Source organism: Gamsiella multidivaricata (assembly GCF_025024155.1).
Source record: "Gamsiella multidivaricata strain RSA 2152 chromosome Unknown BC939scaffold_27, whole genome shotgun sequence".
In the NCBI taxonomy this organism is placed as follows: domain Eukaryota; kingdom Fungi; phylum Mortierellomycota; class Mortierellomycetes; order Mortierellales; family Mortierellaceae; genus Gamsiella; species Gamsiella multidivaricata.
In genome coordinates this window covers 301204-321508 of record NW_026251735.1, presented here as the reverse complement: position 1 = coordinate 321508, position 20305 = coordinate 301204, and the positions used below count along the sequence as shown (strand labels likewise).

Sequence of the window (20305 nt, the reverse complement as noted above, 5' to 3'; positions counted from 1 at the left end):
CAGTAATGCCACAGGTATAGACAAACACAACCTTTATAACCTTTGTAAGTAATGCAATATTGCTTGAATAGTGTAGTAGTGCAAATTCAAAGGATTTTTACTCACCAAGTTTTATACGTCCATAGCCAAGCACCGTCCGAGCGGTTTGACCTAAGCGACATTGAAGGCTATCGATGCTGACATTCAAGGAAGTGACTACATGAGACGTGAACTGTCCGCCGATTGGCTTTGGAAGCAAGACTGGGACATGTACAGGAAGAGACGCAAGATCGCTTAGCTAATCGACAGCGCACCAGGACATGGAAGATGCGAAGACCGGGTTCCCTCAACACCACCATCATCAAGCTGCCTCCGAATACAACATCCATGACCCAGCCACTCGATGCTGGGATTATCTGATCTTTCAAGGCTCGCTACGTCCAAGAGATGCTCAAAGTCGTCTGCAATCGTCGCGTTCGAAAAAGATCATTCACAGCTACAGTTTCAAATGGGAGATTTTGGGCATTATCTAGTCCGCTCTTGGGAGAAGGTGATCCTGAATGCATTCATAATTGATTTGTCCAAGTTCCCATCCTCTCTGAGTATCAGAAAAATCGATTGCTGGGCCTTGGAGTCGAAACAAAGGCAGATCAAGTCAATCGTCCTCAAGAAGAGCCCAAGGAACGACATCAGGAAACGAAGAAACCATCGTCGATCAGAAGGACTCCTCCGTCCAGAGCGATCTCAGCATGGTCAAAAGCGGAGGGCCTTCGCAAGCGATTGTTGAGGTCACCCACGAGAGAATAAGTCGCGAGGCATGCAAGGGAACATTCCAGCAACTGAAGGAGAATGATCTCGTGGATGAGGACAACTCTGAAGACTTTGATAACGATACGTGGGGTGATGACGACAAATCTGACCTGGATTATGAAGACCCGAAGCCAGTTGTTAGTGACCAAGGGGTGCAGGTAGTCGAAATCGCTCTTCATAACCTTACCGTCGAGAAGGAGGTTCCCATCGAGGGATTTTCGTCGCCACCTTCAAGCCCCTACGCAGAAGAGGTCTATTCTCAAGCATATCATCAGGACGCTGTAACCGAGTTTATATCTGGCGCTGTTGATGTGCAGGAAGCCGATTACAATGTTCTGTCGAGAACTCACCTCCAGGTCGCTCTGGACGATATGGATGTGTTCATTGATCGTCATAGGCTTGGATTATAACTTAAAATGCCAGTTTCAATTGGATTGAATACGGGACTGGTCCCTCCATAATGATATCAAAAAAGTGCAAGCTGTGGAGGTTCGACTATAAAAAAAAATCGCTGGGTGTGCGGACGAAAATGGCGACCTTCCTTTTTTCCCTTCCACCAAACCCTTGCACTAACTCAGCCGTCAACTCTGGCACTCTTCTTCTCACCTTTCTCTTGACTACCACTTCTGAGAGCAGCGACGAAAAACCGCAGCGGTCCATCCATCTGCTCAAAAATGACCATCCTGTAAAGGGATTTCTCATGTATGTCAAACCCAGTGCAGCCGTCTTAGGACTGATGGAGATTATCAAGTCTACCAAAGACCCGCTGCTCAAGTTTTTCAATACCGAGGGCCTGAGACTCTGGAAAGTTAGCATTTATGTACCACATCAGTCTCGTGGAAAACAGATACGACAACAAACCTAGCGGCGCGATTATATTCGATATAGCGAACAACGAAGTACTGAACGGATATTCTCAGCCGGAGAGTCTAGTCAAAGGCAGTTTTCGACAGCAATAACACCAGCAACTATGAAAATGTTTTCGCGTGCATGCATTTATCTTTTAGACAATATAAAACTATAGACAATAGGCGAAAACAGACGCCTCCCATTTCTCTCGTCTTCCTGTCTTTGCCCTTCACCATCATCACTTCCCCATCCTTTAGCTCTTTACAAGAACTTTTTCTCATTAATCTCAACCCGCTTCCTGTACCATGTATAAGCCGAGACGCCCACAATCTGCACCAAAATCAAAAATACCACATAAGAAACCCAACTCGTAGAGTTCACCAACCGATTCTGCGTCAGCCGATGCTGGAACGACTGCCTCGTGTCCATATCCTCCATCTTGGCATTCAGACTATGCAGCTCCTCCTTCAATACCTTGCTGATATCCTGTTCATTCGCGACCCCACCCTGCTGTACGATGTGTCCCACTAATCCCTGGACCACTTTCTCCATGGCATGCAAGGACGCAGCCATGGAGTTGATCTTCACACTGATCTCTTCCAGGGATCTGGAGGTCGACTCTGGGGGTTGCACGGGTGCGCCGAGGGACTCGAGTTTGTTGTGGATGGTGTTGAGCGATTCGATGATCCTGTACTGCGTATCTGACACTGTTGCTGCCAATTGGGACTAATAGGTTCAAATTTACAACGTTAAATGGGTATACTGTCGTTCACGGTCTGGGCACTGTAAGCAGCAAATATATGATAAGAAACGGAAGACAGGGGAGATACGTACAGCAGAGAGGGTGGTGGGACCATCGGTCTCTTCCTTAAGCTTGGCTTCCTGCTCCTCTACAATCTTTTGCACCTCCTCAAAGACTTCCTTGTCCTCTACTCCCACCTTGACTTCTTCGCCCTTCCTGATCATCTCTTCTTCATGAGGTCTCAATGGTGCCTATCAACCAAAAAGAAAGAATATCATCAGTTTTCATTGCACAACGGGGTGTCCACAGCTAGTACTGCCTAAGACCTGCGGTACCTTTTCCTTGGGAGAAGGGTTGACTTCATGAACCTCGAGCGACAACAGATCGTGGTCATCTGGAGTACCAATCTCAGCCGCCTCAGCCTAGTCGCCCGAAAAGAGATAAGAAGAGTTAGCGCACCTACAGCTTGGTTTCCATTCCCATCGACAATGGCCATGAGGTCTCAAGGACCTTACCGAAACACCAAAGTAATAACCCGTAGGCAGATCCAGGTCCTTCTGTTCAAAGCAAGTGACGAACTTCTTGCCCTTGTAATGCGTATCGACCGAGACACGTAGGGTCCGTCCAATATACGAGATCCTCAGCACGACTGGCGAGGGTGTATTTTTGTAATCACGAATACATCCCCCAAAGCTCATCTGGTTTGCCGTCGGGTTCGCGGGGAACTTTTTTGACCCGTCGTTCATGATCCCATAAATGACCGAGTTCATTCTCTATTGCAGGTGCAAAACAAGGCAGAGCGACATGAAACAGGACACAAGAGAATTCGCGAGTCAGTTTGGCTCTGCTCCCTCCTCCTTTCCTTTCTTTCGCCCCCGTTCGTCTCCACAAAAATATTTCCCAGCCAGTCGCAGGTCTCTTGAGTGTTGCACGCACCTGATTGGCTGGATCACTTGTGTCCAGAAAGACTCCCAGACCCTTCCACTGGTCCTTGCTTCCAAAGATGGGTCCCTCGACCGCGTGCTCCTGCGTGTACCAGAACGCGAGACCCTTGCCGCCGAGATGGCTCTGTCCATAGATCTTGAAGGACATATCAACCTCCCACTCCTTGTACTCGTTCGCACTCAACCGCCACACCGCGCCCTTCAGACCTGGCACCGAAGGCGCCAGACGGATAAAGTCTTGGGCCACAAACGAGTCTGCCACGAACAATCGAAGGAGTCAAAGAGCATATTAGACATACTAGAGAGACATTAAAGGTTCCAAAAGACACGCTTTTCTGGACAAACGAACGGTAAACATACTGCCATGGTGGGACCAGAAGGGAATGGCACCATTGTACATGAAGGGCTTTTTCAGAGACTGCTTGTAGTCATGGCGACGGTTCAGTGCTGGTGGCAGAATGTCGGGCGAGGGCTTTGAGTATGCATCCCTTCCCCAGGCTAGTGCTGTCGAGAGGAATACAACCGGGATTAGGAAAACTGTCGTCCTCATGTCTATGTGTTACTTGTTGAAGAGTGAGGCGAGGTATGAAAAAATAAGTTGTATGTACAGGAAGGAATGAGAAAAAAGTGCAAATGACAAAAGGGCAACAGATGTTCAAGGGAATGAGAATGAAGGGGGTGGAGACGGTAATGACAAGAGGAGAGGGAAGGAAGTGGAGCGAATGAGAAAAGGAAGGAGAAAAGAAGCGGTGCTGTGGGTAAAAGAATCAAAAGGGACGCGAGGGGCGTGTGTGTCCGTGCTGCCAATGTTTTCATAGAACCATCAATTGGTGGTCGCTGGCAAGCGGCGATTGGGTCTGTTGTGCGCAAGATGCTTGCTACTTCCTCTCGCTCCTCCTTGGTCCCTTCCACGCGCTCCCTGCCCCCGCTGCGCTTTCTTTCATTCAGCAGGGTCGGTTACTGGTCAAAGCTTCATCAAGGTCTAATTGGGAACATGGGATATGGAACGTATATTTGTCCTCGCCCTGCTACATTTTTACATTGCCCCATGGATCAAAGAGGAAAGAGTGCCTTGAACCGAGGATGCACTCTTCATGACCGTTGATAGACTTAGGTTGCCATTGGAATACTCTGATCGTCTCTCTCCTTCACGGCCTGCTGTTCCTGATAAGCATCCGCACATTACGACGACAGGCAGCTGTACGTGCTCCTTGTCATCTCACTCTTGAAGTGCAGTGCCAACTCATAAAGGAAATCTCGCTTGAGAATACACTGCTACTTGAATTCGCGTTTATTGATTTTGGTAGAGGCAGCAGTAGCGAGTTTCGTGCCGCTTCTGCTGCTGTTGCTCACTCGGGGTACAATGATGGGAATTGCTGCATCTTCTTCACGAGTTCGTTGTATGTCTCCATATCTAATAGACATCCAAATAAAGAAAAGAAATGGCCAGGTGTGAGTAAATAATGTATTTTGTTAGCCTCAAATCAAAAGAGCTGTAACAGCACTATCGCACGATGCATACCAAAGTCGTTGCCAAAGTTGGTCGAGATCATCTCTGTGATGGAGTTATCGCCGTTGACAACGCCAATGACTTCTACGAACTGCGTTCCATATTGCGATTTCTATCAATTGCAATAAAAATTCGGCGAGTTAGATCCGTGATCTCCTTCCCCAGCTACTGAATACCCACTTGATACCGTAATAAAAGTGTTCCCTTACATCGTTCATATGAATCTCGACCTGTCCCTTATCTGATGCAGCCATGAGTGCTCGTGTCCCATTTTGCTATCAATATTGGAATTGTATTCTTGTTAGTGGTTTGCTTCGCAATCTCGTCCGTTGTATTCTTGTTGCCACCAATTTCATGTCTCAGTTGACGCTGTTTTGCCACCATTGCTGGATCCCTCTGAAGTCAATGCAAAAAAACCGTGGTCAAGAATCCCATAGTGAAAAAGTGAAAGAACGATATCTTTGCGCCTAGTCCTGAACGCCCAGTCGAAATAGTTGCTAGTCCTGCCCTGGTACTCGCAAGTTCGGTCAATTACTGACGAGCCGTTTCTGTTACAAAATCCTTTTTGCCATTGCCTGTACCTCGATGATCTTTCCAACGAATCTGACGGTCTGTCCCACTTGGCTGCTCAACATGGCCGAGTTGGCGCGGACGGTGGTTGGATAAGACATGTTGATGGTGGATGTATGGCAGTTTGGTTTGCGTAGCGCTGAGTTGAAGAAAGGAAGGGTGACCTTCGCCTTCTTTTAGTCTTCTAGTCCTAGAATTTCATTGGTGGCTTCTGTTTGTCCTCGATTATCTTATTTCTACGCGTTTGACAGTCCGTTGTCTAGGATACGCGTCTTTACGTGTACGGAGCCTAGTATCCAAGCGCGTAAACGACCGTTTATACCGTTACGGCAAGGGGAGAAAATTCCCATACAGTAAGCGATAAAAACCATCGTAATAAGGGACTGTCGGACCTGGAGTCCAAAAGGATCGCATAAAGAACCCCAGCGCGGGTACGATACATGTCCCCGTCCGACAAAAGCCGTTTTAGATATCCAGCAGAAGAAGAAAGGGGAACCTCCTTTCGTAATCGTTTCACGGCATTGTGTGCGGAAATCCAACATGCTTATTTGTTTGTTTGTTTACATGCAAGGGTCATAGATCCAATATCGCGCCGAAGCGCACATCGGTGCTCCTTACGTTTTGCATTACATCTTCAAAAGATGTGTTAACCAGCCCATAGGCCCCTGCTTGGACACCTGCCGCATTGGGTTTGGCGGGAACCCTATCGTTCGTGTTTTAGCTCACTTATCTAAGGGGGAAGAAGTCATGGCGCCTGGCATAGGGGGACTGGGAAATGGGAGGAGTATGAGGAAGAAGGCTAAGGAGGAGTTGAGCGAGAATGATACGTTAGAGGCTAGTTTGGCAGAAAAGACAGGGTAGAGTCTTAAAAGTTAATCATGCTGTAACGACGATGGGTACGTGAAATGAACATGGCCTTGGTCACTTGGTTAACTTGCCACCGTCTTCTTTCTTCATGAATACCTCATAGCTTTCAGGAAAGATGAAGAGTGGAGGGAAGGCATAGTAGCAGCTCAGCTGAGAAGACCCAGTGGTCGAGTTTACGCATTTTTAAGCTATCTCATGTCTGGTCTGGTCATCCGCTTCTTGAGGTCCACTTCTATCGCCCGCATAAAGGAGTTTTTCGTCAATTGGTCATTCGCGAAGCATTTGCAGTAACAACTGAATCTTTCAAGATCTCATGAGATTCTCCTATATGTTCGTTCTTGCTTTCATCCATCCACGGATGGCTTAGGCCCCATGGTCTCGGTTGGCTCACATGGCGTCAACTTTGGACTAATTTTAACGGTCTATCTCTATTTTCTTTTATTTATTTCTGGCCCTCTTTTGCAGCTTGCTCTCTTTTCGCTGTTCTCAAACGTATTACTTTTTTTTTATAGCTGCGCGCCAGTTCAAACGTTGTAGGTTCTCAATCCTATTTTCGAGTAGTCTTTTTTTCCATGATAAGGAGGGGGTATTGTGCGGTTGATGCATTTGCCGAAACAAGGGGACAGTCAGACTAATTGAAAAACCAGACTGATAGGCTGAACAGTCCGGGAACACGGAGTTTTGTCGCAGGGAAATCCTTTTTCATCTTCATCTCAAGGACATGTCCTCGCAAGATCTTAGTCCTGTGCTAGAGTAGGTAGTAAAAAAACACGGCGCGGAGATGTGGAGAAAAGAAAAAATAGAACGCAAAAATAAAAAATGAGAGCGAGCGAGCTGCTTAGCAAGTTAGACTAGCTATGGTCATGGCAAGCCATATGGTCAAAAAGAGAGTCTGATCCAAATATGGCGCGCGAGATTGAGCGAAATAGAGCGGGAGAGCGGGAGAGTGTAATGATAGAATTGGCTAGGCTTCCAGAGAGACAGACATGATGAACAACATCTTGTACCTACTGGCGTTGCATAAGCAGCCTCGGTTTTGGTTTCTTCCTTTTGACGTGTCGTCCGAATGCGATCAGGCAGACAGACGAACAAGCAGGCAGGCAGACACACATTCTCTTTCCTTTGTTCGGTGGTTTGTGGTCGAGTGATGTGCATTTGGTGTTGACATGGGTTATGCATCGTCTCCTTTGCTAGTCCGTCTGTGTGTGCATGTGTGCATTTTGTGTAATGTGGGCGTAGCATGTAGCATAAAGCATGTAGCATATAGCATGTAGCATATAGCATGTAGCATATAGCATGTAGCATATGCAGTGAAGAGTGCTGAGTGCAGAGCAGAGTACAGAGTGCAGGATACGGAGTATGTGATGGGCTACCTCGCTGCCCAGCATTATTAGACAAAAAAGAATAAGAGGTAGCTCCTTACGAGCGCTCATTGCCACGGGACATACATCCCAAAAGAGGAAGAAAGATAAAGAGCGAGAGCAAGAGCAAAGATGCATGGGTATGAGGGTGAGGGCGAGGATGTACCTCCCGAACAGCAGCAGGGCCAGGAGAATTGGTTTGTTTGTATTGGATATATTGGTGCCCTGCAAATGCTCAATGCCCAATGCCCAATGCCCAATGCCAATGCCAATGCCAATGTCAATGCAGTGTAAAAAAAAAAAAAAAATGCTTGCCTCGATTCGATTGGATGCAATACATTAATGCAAATCTTTCTCACTCTCTTTTCTCCTCTCACTCTCTTTTCTCCTTCCACTGTCTTTTCTCCTCTCATTCGAATGAACCATGGACTCATATAAATACGTCCGATCCTTCTCTCTTTCCATTTTTTATTCCTTCATTCAACAGCTCAGCAGCACACCCAATCCAGTCATTTTTCACTTATCACTATTATACTCGTTTATTAATACGCTTTCTCCCTACTCTCTACAACCCGTAATTGATCACCATTCCATTGCTTCTTCTTGCTCTCTATCTCTGTCTCGCTCTCTCTCTCGATTGCATCACTTCTGCATTTAGTTTCTGCCTCCTTTCTGCCCCTTTTCTTCTTAATTTTTTCTCGAATACAATGTCGATGGCTATGTCGCTACCAAGTCCAGACACAAGTTGCGGCTCGCACCCACACCTGAGCCTCGTTAACTCGACATCCGCGCCGAAACCCATCCCCGCCAGCAACTACCTTTCCGAAGAAGAACGCGCTGGTTTTATCGTCGCCTCCTCCACAAGAAGACCCTCGGTTCCACACTTCTACCCCGCCCCAGCCATGTCTTCGCCTCCATCGTCTGTCGCCTCCTCTCCTGATGAGTCCGGGATCCTCAACAGTGGCCAGCATCCTTATGGCTCTACTGCTATTTCGCCAATCTTGACCCCATTCCAATGGACGAGCGATCTGCGCCAGTATATCATGACCGATATCGGACCCCAGCCCTCAAACAGCCAGATGCCAACACTCCGAAGCCATTCACATCTAGTCCGTCAGATGTCGTGTTCAAAGATCAGTCCTGTAGGGGGTGGAGCATGTGGAAGCAATAACAGCAACAGTGGTTCGAATTCAACAACGGGGTCGGAGTCTGGTACTTCGACACCGAATGGTGGATACAGTCGATATTCAACCATTACAGATTTGTGCACTATCCCGCAGGACGAGGTCTTGCCGCCGATGGAAGTCCCACTTGAGCGGCGGTTCGCACATGAGGAATGGGACGATGAGGACGAGTGAACGACGAGAATCAAGCTCGTTTCCTACTTGCTTTTCTTCTTTTCTTTTTTTCTTTTTTCTTTTGATAGTTGTCAAAGAGTCAGCAGATAGCAAATACGTAAAATAATATGAATTCTTGACACACAGCTGACGAGCACCTGGTTTGCAAAATTACTATCTTGCGTGGAGAGTGTTAGAACAAGCAGCAGAACTATATGGGCAATTATAATGATAGATGAGGTCATGAGCCAAGGTGGCGCTTCTTTTCAAACAGAAGCAGGATCAAGGGCGTGTAAAACGAACAGGCCTTGTTAATCGCACGCAAAAACACTATCGTTGAAAGACAGCGATCGGGGTATCTCATGAGGGAGCGATGATAAACATAACGAAGATCAGCAAGTTATATGATTTCATGTAAGTTCGAGCAGCGTGTCTTTTTAGTTCACGTAGCAAAGGTAGTCTTCTATGTTCGTCTATAGCAATTACTCGCGTTGAGGTGAGATACATGCTGTGTCCCAATCGACCAACCAATTGAACCCGCCGGTGGTCGGAAGTGGCGGTGCGTCTGTTGGACGACCAAAAGAACAGCATGAGACAGCGTGGCGGTGCGGCACATTGAGAACGAAGCATTATTGGCTGGCCCCAAGTCCGAGGAAGGAATCTCCTTTCATCCATCCATTTTTGAATCTGAGTTCCCATCAGTTCCCATCACTTTACTTCCTTCAGCCTTCTTCATCCCCTTTTTTATTTTTTTCTTCAACTTCAACTGCAGCCAACGAGCTCGCGCAGATCATTCATCTCTGCAGTACCACAGCCTCTCCCTCCATTCTTCATCCTCACGCTTCAAACTTTCTCTCACCCTCTCTCCCCTCACCCTTTCTATTTCTCTTTCGCACTCGTCTCACACTCCTTTTGTTTTCTCCACGGCGCTGTCCTCCCTCTCAAAGGATCAGAAAAAAGAAGGATGGATCCTTCCATGGGATCAGACAACCCTGACACGACCATGGCTGATCGTGCTACCACCACCATCACTCTAGGTAACCATGCAACTCTGATGAGCACCACACCCATATCGAGTGAAGTATCCTTCAACGCACACGCCAGCGCGCGACCCTGCACCGCTCACTTTGTTTTCTCACTGGAGCCCCCGCTATTGGACTGACGTCGAGAAGCAATTGGATAATTGATGTGATATGATTCATTTTGTGCGTATCTACCTTGCGCTCCCTCACTCTCTTTTCTCGCCTTCTTTAGCTCGGTGGTGTATAAATTGAATTGATGCAGTATGCCTCCACCGAGTACTGGGATCACCGTGCTGAAGATAGCCCCTGCATCCATCCATCCCGCCTCTCTGTCCCCCCCCCCCCCCCCCCCCCCCCCTTGAACAAAGCAACAAAACAACAACAAGGATGGATCCAACTCTTCTTCTTCGCCATTCTTATTCTAACACAACGAATTTATTCTCGAAGCAAACTGCGTTGTCTCTCTCGCTCCTCACGCCTCGGTACAATTAAACTTACTCCCACTGTCTTTCATTTCGCACACCGTGTTCTTTCTTTTTTTGTCCGACCTATAGGTCCCAAGCAGCACGATGTGGATATGGTTCCGGCTTCCGGGGAAGTGGCGACAGAAAAAGTAACCACAAACGAGGCCTCATCACCAAGGATATTGACCACAGCAACGGAACAGGAAAACGGCGAAGTACTGCTTCCTGTCAACGCGGAGAAAGTATCCGCGCTGGAAGATTCACACACGTTATCAGCCGCACACATCGGGAATGATGAGGGTTATCGTGAGGATCGTCAGGATCGTGTAACGGAGGCACGGGCGAGCACAGGTATAGGTGCAGGAGCATGGACGGGACATACACAGGATGCGACTAATGAGAGCCTCGGATCCAAAAATGGCCAGGAATTGTCAAATGTATCAGAGACAAAGACTAGGGTTGCAGAGCTACTAGTAGGGTCAGAGGCGGTGGGAGAGACAGGAGGAATGATAGATAAGGTCATAGGCAAGGGCACGGACATGGACAAGGACACAGACATGGACATGGATAAGATGGAAATGGAGGTGGAGATGGACAGGATTAAAGAGAAAGAGATAGACCCGAACGAGCCGCGGTGGGAGGAGCATGAGGTCGAGTACGAAGGAGCATTGCTCCTACAGCCCGAGACGTTTAATGGTCGGAGTACGAAGACCGGATATGTCTACGATGTGCGGATGAGGTATGTTTTAAGAACCCTTATCCATCCGTGTTCCTTCGCTTCCCCTTGCCTTATCCCTTCGACTCCCCTTTATACCTTGCCATCACCCATCACCTCAACTCTTATTGTTGTCATTCAACGGACAGCTGTTGCAGCTGCTGTTGTGAAATGAGAGCTGTTGATGCTGGTACCTTTTGCTATGTAAAGGTACTCTTTTCTGCCATACATTAGATCTCTAATCTTAACATTCCCCCCTTGACTTCTCTTAATTTTTTTATTTTTATTATGTCGGCCCGTACAGGTTTCACAACAATGTACATGGGGATGATGACCATCCAGAGGACCCTCGGCGAATCTGGCGGATCTTTGATGCGCTGAACACGGCGCAGTGTACTGACAGGATGATCAAGATCCCTTCGCGCGAGGCCACCGTCGAGGAACTCGCACTCGTGCACACTGAGAGTCATATCGAGAACATCACAAAAACTACAGGTAACACACTTTCCTCTTCACGACTCTTTTTCTGACTTGGCGATTACCATAAGGAGATAGGGCAGAAAAACACTATTTTTATTTTTTGTGTCCTGACCCCTTTTCTATTCCTCTGTGTTTTTTTTTAAATAGCGATGTCGAAGGATGACCTGCTGGAGATGGCTAACAGCTACAACAGCATCTACCTCAACAACTTGTCGGCGTTCTGTGCACGACTCTCCTGTGGCAGTCTGATCGAGCTCTGTAAGGCTGTAGCTCTGGGTCAGGTCCTGAATGGCGTGGCGATTATTCGACCTCCAGGACATCACGCGGAGCCGGATGAGGCGGGGGGGTTCTGTCTGTACAATAATGTGGCGATTGCGGCGCGGTACCTACAGAAGGCCCATGGGCTGCAGAAGATCTTTATCTTGGATTGGTAAGGCGCGATTAGCAATCGAAAGTGTTTTTTTTTTTTTTTTTTTTTCAGAGTACTCACATATGGGAGGTTTTTTTTTTTTTGGTACATAGGGATGTACACCACGGAAACGGGACACAGACGGCGTTTTATGATGACCCGAATGTAGTGTATTGCTCGATCCATCGATTCGACCATGGGGCGTTCTATCCAGGAGATCCTGTCGCTGCGGCGCATACAGCTATTGGAGAAGGCGCAGGACGTGGAAGGTACAACCCCCCCCACCCCACCCCACCACCACCGCTACCTTTAATCTCACTGAGTTTTGATAACTGCAAGGTCTCTGCATGATGCATGCCGCGATGCTCGTATCGGAACTGACCAAGTATGTGCTTTCTTTGGCATGTATTTCAATGACATTGCTAGGACGATCAATATTCCGTGGAATAGTAGTGGAATGGGCGATTCCGAGTACATCTATGCGTTCGATAAGGTGATCATGCCGATTCTGTATGAGTTTGCGCCGGACTTTGTGTTGGTCAGCGCAGGATTTGATGCCGCCAAAGGTAGCATGCCGGACCTTTCAAGAGTAACATCCTCAACAGTAGCGCGATTTTCTACCCTTGAAACGTGAAAACTGATCCGTTATTTTTTTTATTTTTTTTTTTATTTCTTGTGGAATCAATATGGTAGGCGACCATATTGGACAGATGCTTGTAACGCCGGCAGCCTATGGACACATGACTCATATGCTCAAGTCGCTTGCGGGCGGGAAAATCATCCTAGCATTGGAGGGCGGATATAATCTGGACTCGATTGCGGTGTCGGGATTGGCGTGTGCGAAGGCTTTGCTAAATGACCCGATTGAGCCTTTGGGATCGATTGTACCGAATGCGTTGTGCGTGCAGACGATTCATGAGGTCATTGAGGTCCAGTCGCGGTACTGGAAGAGCTTGCCCCAAGTGTATACGGATCCAATTGAAGGTATGAACCCACACACGCGATTGGGATGGGTAAAAAAGAAGGACATCTATTGATGCTACTGCCTTGGATCAGGGGTGAGGGATATGAGCGCGATGTGACATCGGAGCTAATTTGCCCTATATCTCTTTTCTAGAACCTGTAGTAGGAAGGCATGTGGTGGGTATGAATAAGATGATGGAGGCGTATAGAAAGTCATACCTGAAGGAGCGGTACGATATGATCCCGATGGCGAAGCTCGAGAGTGAGACTGGGCCCGCATTCTTGGATAATGTCCACTGCACGTAGGTGCTTGTTGTTAACTCCAAGTGTTCTTATCTATTTCGGCTAAATGACTGACAGCATATGTGTCCTTGCTCCCTATTTTTTTTTCTGTCCACTCCAGACAACGCACGTACTCAATGAAGCCATTGTATATCCTTATACACGACCTGTAAGCTAAAATTTCAGATGCAATTGCTTTTACGACTCAAAAATTTAGGTACTGACAAATGCTTTTTTTTCTTCGATGTTGATAGTGACGAATATCGCGCACGGACTCTGGGGACTAGGAACGTGATTCAACCCAACAAATCATTCTTCCTCGACCCTATATCATCCTATATCGATTATATCGTTGGCTCTGAAAAGAACGAGCTTATCGATATTGTCGTGCCTTTCCAACCAACAACCGAAGACGAAAAGGTCACAGCAAAGGAGCAGCTGTCAAGTTTGCTGGCTGAGATTTGGGACGATTACGTCTCAACGACAGGGTACACGGGCAGAAGGATCGTTCTGATTGCCACAGGGTTCGGGTGCCATGGAGTGGTGGCGTTCATGAACGAGAGACAGAGGGAGGTGGTGAAGTATGTGCATTGCGTGACGATGGTGCCCGGGGATGATACGATCCCGATGGTGACGAAGAAATTGGGGACGTGGTATCTTGAGAACTCGTTCGTGTTCCTGACGAGCGATCATCCTATCTGGGAGAGGGCACAGAAATCGAATAGCAGGAGCGGGAATTTGATCCGCTCAGGTAAGAGATCGTGGTGATGGCTGTAGGCGGTGGCACGGTATTGTTTTGGGTAAGTGTTGTGCACTAAACGCATTTTACTTTGATACTAATAGAGCATCCGATGGGAAGGATGTCAGAGCTGTTGAATAGTTTGCATCGGGACATCTTTAAGGATATCGAGAGCAGACTCGCGAGTCTGACACCTCTGAGTGATGAATCAGATTTAGATTTTAAAGCAGACGACGATAGCGGAGATGAGGCCATGGATATAGACACAGCATCCTTAACAAGGCCGGCACAAAACGGAAAACCGGGCACCGCAAATGCGAATGGCAATCTTCGGGCGACAGTTGTCTCTCCAAGAGAGAGAGAGGAGCCGCATTTGCAACCGATTTCTCTGCAGCCCCAGACACAGACACAGACACAGACACAGACACAGACACAGACACAGACACAGACACAGACACAGACACAGACACAGACACGGCCGCAGCTAGCATCTCCAGTGCCTTCGCCTAGGAAGGAAACACCATGGCTACCTCAGGCATCATCGCATCCTGGCTCACCACTTCAGAACGGTGCGACGATCCCTGTTCGTCCGGTTGCTCAACCTTTAGTCGATCGACCCTCTGTAATGGCCACTCAACAATATCGTTCACAACCTTACCCAGCTCCAAACGGTCGGCTTCAAAGCGGTGTCTCGTCTCCCAGAGCTGCGCCAGCGACGACGGCAATTTTGAGGGGCAGCACTCCACAGCAGGGCTCCGGCCAGGGAGCAAGGGGAGAGGGGATGATGAAGCCAATGACGGCGGAGGCGGTGATAGGTCATCCGCAGTTCCAGCAAATGACGCAGGCGGAGCAAAGACAGGCGCTGAAGATGGCGGAGGATGCACAGATGGAGCAGCAGCAGCAGAGAATGATACAGATACAGCAGCAGAGGTTGGAGCAGCTACAGCAGGAGCAACGAAAGCGGCAGCAGCAGCAGCAACAACAACAACAGGAGCAGGAGCGGTACTCACCGCATTTGAGACATCAGCAGGCGGCAAGCCAGGGGCGACAAGAGGGTCAGCAGTCGGTTGCGTCGTACCCTCATCAAGTAGGCGACAAGCAACAGCAACAGCATCAACAGCAGCGTATGTCGTCGACGTCGGGTCGGCCGCCAACCGCAGGGCCAGGAGCAGGCGGGGAGTACTACCCGACACCTTCGACAACCAACAACAGTGCAGCGGTATCACCCTCGACGAGGACTCCGCCGCATAGTTCTTATTCTGCAAATGCGAACGTGAATGGGAGTAGTCCACGAACGGCGCCTTCGTCGTTGAAAACGATCTTACAGATACAGGCACAGGCGCAGGGGCCACAATCGCAACAGCAGATCCCATCGGGTTCTAGTCCGGGCATGGCACCGGGATTGGGATATAGTACCGGCTCGCCCGGGAACGGAGGTGGTGGGGCGGGCTATCGGCTAGGTCCAGGTGGACCAGGCGGACCAAGTGGGTTTGAACCGGGATATCACCATCATCAACAGCGGGGATCTTATTCTGCACAAGGTCCTCCTCCGCCGTCGGGACCAAGTTCCGGCAATGGACACTCACCACAGCTACAGCAGCAGGGTGGCGGTCCTGGGGGTTCGAATTATAGGCATTCATCGTGGTCACATTCTCAACCACCAGCGCAGCAGCAGGTGCCCCCGACATCGGCATCATCGTCGGGTAAGCATTACCAGCAGCAGCAGGAAATGGAGATGCAGAGGATGGAGCAGCAGCAGCGGTGGGAGATGGGTCAGGCACAGGCACAGGCACAGGCACAGGCGCAGGCACGGCAGCAGCAGCGGATGGAAAGGGAGCAGCAGCCGCGGTATGAGACTTATGGGCATGGGCATTATCCGCCACAGTATCACCACCAGCAACAGCAGCAACATTATGAGGCGGGGATGCATGAGCGTGAGCGAGGGAGTGGTGGGAGGCCACCAGCAGTGGGAGGGATGGTGACGAGACCGCCGCACATGCAGCACCGTCATCACCCATCGAACTGAAGGGAAAAACGTTTTGGGTGGATCTAGTTCATTATTGTTAGTAATTTTGTATTTGTAGACATATTTTGGTTGCTTCTTTTTTTTTGTTAGAGAGTTGTTCAGTTGATACCATTGTTATCGTCTTTTCATTGTTATTTTTTTTTTGTTTTGGCTTTGCAAGAAAAAAAAAAAAAAAAAAAAAAAAGTATCATTATCCATGGACGTGGATCGTTCTTCTTTCTGTCCCAACTTGTCTTTATGGATTTCAAAAAAAACAAGTGATATCGGTCTCGCTACGGAGACGAGCAGAATGTGAGCTGCAAAGCTCGCCTGTCGGTTGGTATACTATCTCTGAGGCCTCTCTCTACATTGAAAAAGTATAATGCTGTGCGACCATTCTTATCGTCTCTTCTCTTCTGCTGAGGATCAAACGAAGGAAGGAATGGACTCGTTGGCACATACTATAAATTCGTACTCTTCCGACGTACTGTATTCTTGCACGAGCAAAAAAAAATAAAAAATCGTGAGACCAAGCAAGGGAGCCGAGTCCCCTCTGTCTCTATATGGTTTGCACAAAGTTATGAGGGAGCCCGGGGAAAGAATATAGAGGTCCCTAGAGAGGAACAAAAAAATTGATTTTTGGTAGGCGACGCGTCTTTTTTTGTGAGGTAAGCCCGATTGATTGGCTCTAATTTTACTTTGTTGAATAAGGCTAGAAGATGCAGATGCCCATTTCATCCCTTCCTCCACAGCCAGCAACGGCTAATGAGGGTATAAATCGTAAGCAAATGTGCATTTGGAGATAAGACGTCTCTCTGCTTACGGCCTTTTTGTCTATAACAAGGCAATTAGGCTTTCCGCTTGAACTTTCAATCCCCGTACAACGGCTTTGACACTGTTGAGGCACCTTTGCAGCATGTATATACGATGTATGCGATCGTCCGAAAAAATCTATGGCATTACAGCGAGCAGCATTCAATCGCGCTTCAGAATTTATACACATCCAGCTTGGAAGCATTCGTTGTTGTCAATCCTCATTCACAGTAACCAGAAGAGGATTTTCTTCGGTTTTTTTGAAGTTGACGTTTTGGGCAATAGCACATGCCTTTTGTCGTGCTCTGGGTTTACTGGATGCTTGAATGGGTAGTTTTTGCTTCGACAAGGAGTGTCATGGGCGTGGAATTGTGTCAAACGGATTCACGAGAAAAGAGCAGCCATGCCACTGAATGGCGATCATCATCAGAACAAAAGGGAATTACTTTCTGTAGACTCACTTCTCTTTATCAAATACATGTACATGTACATATTTTTTACTTCCGTGTACGTGCTGAACTTGGAAGCTGTCTAATAAATAACACAGAACGACAGGGCTGAAAGGTTCCTGGTCTGTTTCCTCCTAATACTTTTGCACAACGCTTGCCCTGTACGACTACTTAAGTCGCTCCACGCACCCCTGTCCCACTATACTCTGCCATCGCTGGCCATCATAGCGCATCGCCCAACAAGAGTAGAGACGGGGCCTGTGCGTCTGAGCTTCTGCACTCCCAGTGCAATCAAGTGTTCCTGCGAGTCCGCTCGCGCAGCCTGAAGGCCCCTCGACCAGGTAACGATCATGGCCTTATAACGAACGAGAGCGGATGATTAAGGACAGCACCCCTCAATGTCGTCATCTAGACACTGAAGTCAAAACACAGAATCCCTTTGACCTTGCTGATCCCTAACGAGTGTGTCGTCGCCTTTCTCATTCTTGTAAATGGCACTTGCTGCCTTTATTTTCCTTCTGCCAAAGGATCTCATTACAAGCGCTCTCTGCGTCTGGAGCTTTTTACAGTAAGACAAATGTTATGTAAAGACATCGCTGACCAGAAGAGACCTTTATTGAGCAACGTATTCACAGCTAGTACTTTTACCTGATATAGAACCACTACACCACACCTGGCATGGCGCGTAAGCAGCGCCTGTACTCGGAACTAGGACTCAGCTCAGAAGCGTCGTATACGATATTGAACTCGCCACAAGCCCAACGTCGACACGTCGCTTACGGTCCTGTCCAAAAAGTCTACATCCAATGGGCACAAGAACGGGATGAGGACCCGATTCACCCAGATCCAGTCCTCCTTATCAACTATCTCGCCCATCAACGCCACACAAGAGATTGGAAGCTGGCCACCGTCCTCGCCAAGCGCTCAGCCATTTTAGATCTGTTCAACGATCGACCATCAATCACGGAGAGCATGGTCTACAAAGATTACATCGCCGCGCTAAAGGCCACGGATATAATGCCCACTGAAATCGGTTGCTTCGACATCTCACCTGCACTTACCTACCTACAATTACTGCCTGACAATGACGATATGTCACTACCCGTGGTGTCAAGCCCCGAGCCATTGGATCTACCATCGCCGCCGAGTCGGGTATGCCCATTGACGACATCATTACACACGGCAATTGGTCCTCTCCCGACACGTTCCAAAAATTTTACCTCAGTAAAAGTTCTGGGTCCACATTATAGGTCGGTTCCCGCTGTGATAATGCCACAGCGATCTCGAATAATATGAAGAGAAGAGCATTTTATCCGAGGAAGCCGATCTATAATGTGTCTTTATTTTCTGCACTGAAAATCCAAAGCAAATAAATAAAAGAAATAAAATAAAACTATTTGGATGCTCTGGATACACTTCATCTTCTTTGCTTGAGCGGGAGAACGGTGGCGACAGGGAGTGGTGAAGGATAAACGCATTTTAAACAAATATAACAACCTTGCTGTTGACGTGGTTCTGACTACAGTAGGATTCGGCCAAATATACAAACACGGCGCCCTTATACTTGTCAGACCGTCGCTCTTGAAGGTAATACCGCCTCTTGGCCTTGATATTCTCGGTCTCAACAGAATTCCTAGTGTTCCCGACATCCTGATAACGGAACAAACGATGGAAACGCGCTGTAAAACCCTGCCATCTGAACTCAGTGGAGTTCTCAGTGAAGTTGCAGAGTCGGGGGAATAGCATCCGTATTAGGGGAGCAGTTTTTTGTCGCCTACAATCTTACTATCGTTGGTGGGTCTATACATGAAGCAATATATATTATAATAATAACGAGAATTATTCGCCGTGCGTTTCATGAAAGGTTTCTTTCACCTCAAAAAATGAAAAGGACCACCTTGATTATCTACGAAAAAAAAAAAAAAAACAACAACAACAACAACAACCTACCGTTGTTTATAGAACGGACATACAGAGCAGCAGCTAAATGTCATTGCCATATTCTTGTTTATTGCGGCTGTTATTGCTATTCGTTTCGATAAGACATCCTATGTGATAACACTTTTTTCTTCTTCACATCTTTGCTTACTCTTCTCGCAAACTTCCCCCTCCCATCAAGATGCAAGAAATTAAGCGAGCGATCGTAAGGGGTCTTGGTACAGTTGTCGTCTAAATTGCTAGCTGGTAGCGCGTTTCCGTCCATGACAAAGAGATTGGGCTCCCTTCATGTGAACTGGAACCTGGGTTGCGTTTGCACAAAAAGAAAAAAAACCAAAACGGCTCTTTTTCTGGCCCGCATTGCGTGTGGAGTAATAAGAGAAGGAAGATAAGGCGGAGCTATCGTATTCATGCAAGTGCATAGGATTGTCCCGACAATAATGGCTCAATGGACATGTATGTAGCTTAGTTCACAGGGGCGGTGGTGCCCTGGAGAAGTCTCATGTGAAAAAAAAAAAAAATGGTTGAACCCCCTTACCTTCTTTCCATGAGGAAATGAGCCAAGGACTTTAAGAAGAAGAAAAAAAGATACATATCTGGACGTTCGTATCCGAATTGGCTCCGACACAGGATGTTTGTGCGACAATTGAAAGAGAATAATAGCGGCTGTTGATCCGTGTGCAATTTTTTTTTTTTACCTTTGTGGACTAGTGCACTATCATACAAGACGCGTACATGGCTAAAGAGAGCCAGGAACTACGTTGTAAGCGTTGGCTCTTGCGCATGAGTACAGTATATTTCGTTTCCCATGAGCCCTGTTACGCGGCACAAAAAAGAAAACGATGCTATTGTTGCTTATCGTGAGGTCGATTTGGTGTTTTTTTTTTGTTTTCTCTTATCATATTTGCTATCGGTGGTTAATGTAGACGATGCAGGAATTGGCATGCATTCGGGAGGAATGGGCAGTATTTATTTTGCTGTTAATTGCCAGGAGGGACGATAACTCTCCCCCCCTCCGATCTCAAAGACGCGTTTCGAAGGTGATTTTGTTGGTCGT

The 20305-nt window shown here is 47.7% G+C and overlaps 6 protein-coding genes across 6 annotated transcripts; 4 read left to right on the top strand and 2 right to left on the bottom strand.

Annotated features, from left to right (window-relative positions):
- Positions 1-1766: 1766 nt before the first annotated feature.
- On the bottom strand, positions 1767-4115 carry BC939DRAFT_449403 (legume-like lectin family-domain-containing protein). Its single transcript, XM_051555380.1, has 6 exons — positions 3685-4115; positions 3317-3579; positions 2896-3153; positions 2716-2802; positions 2473-2631; positions 1767-2364 (listed from the first exon to the last, which is right to left on the bottom strand). Exons 1-6 carry the CDS (start codon positions 3872-3874, stop codon positions 1900-1902), a joined length of 1422 nt encoding a protein of 473 aa, XP_051412982.1. The 5' UTR covers positions 3875-4115; the 3' UTR covers positions 1767-1899.
- Positions 4116-4579: 464 nt separating this feature from the next.
- Positions 4580-5674, bottom strand: BC939DRAFT_136188 (replication factor A protein 3). Its single transcript, XM_051550108.1, has 4 exons — positions 5416-5674; positions 5044-5109; positions 4847-4946; positions 4580-4738 (listed from the first exon to the last, which is right to left on the bottom strand). Exons 1-4 carry the CDS (start codon positions 5503-5505, stop codon positions 4674-4676), a joined length of 321 nt encoding a protein of 106 aa, XP_051412981.1. The 5' UTR covers positions 5506-5674; the 3' UTR covers positions 4580-4673.
- A 2332-nt stretch (positions 5675-8006) lies between these two features.
- BC939DRAFT_449401 (uncharacterized protein) lies at positions 8007-9120 on the top strand. Its single transcript, XM_051555379.1, has one exon. The coding sequence runs from the start codon at positions 8340-8342 to the stop codon at positions 8988-8990; it is 651 nt and encodes a 216-aa protein (XP_051412980.1). The 5' UTR covers positions 8007-8339; the 3' UTR covers positions 8991-9120.
- Positions 9121-11823: 2703 nt separating this feature from the next.
- On the top strand, positions 11824-13328 carry BC939DRAFT_483929 (uncharacterized protein; the record flags this gene model as incomplete). Its single annotated transcript, XM_051559219.1, has 5 exons — positions 11824-12080; positions 12173-12328; positions 12486-12625; positions 12753-13043; positions 13177-13328. 5 exons carry the CDS (start codon positions 11824-11826, stop codon positions 13326-13328), a joined length of 996 nt encoding a protein of 331 aa, XP_051412979.1.
- A 1619-nt stretch (positions 13329-14947) lies between these two features.
- On the top strand, positions 14948-16236 carry BC939DRAFT_449397 (uncharacterized protein; the record flags this gene model as incomplete). Its single annotated transcript, XM_051555378.1, has 1 exon — positions 14948-16236. The coding sequence occupies one exon, from the start codon at positions 14951-14953 to the stop codon at positions 16067-16069; it is 1119 nt and encodes a 372-aa protein (XP_051412978.1). The 3' UTR covers positions 16070-16236.
- Positions 16237-17149: 913 nt separating this feature from the next.
- On the top strand, positions 17150-19717 carry BC939DRAFT_476550 (uncharacterized protein; the record flags this gene model as incomplete). The annotated part of the gene is made up of 5 exons (XM_051558604.1): positions 17150-17191; positions 17723-17878; positions 17968-18462; positions 19273-19362; positions 19673-19717. 5 exons carry the CDS (start codon positions 17150-17152, stop codon positions 19715-19717), a joined length of 828 nt encoding a protein of 275 aa, XP_051412977.1.
- Between the last annotated feature and the right edge of the window lie 588 nt (positions 19718-20305).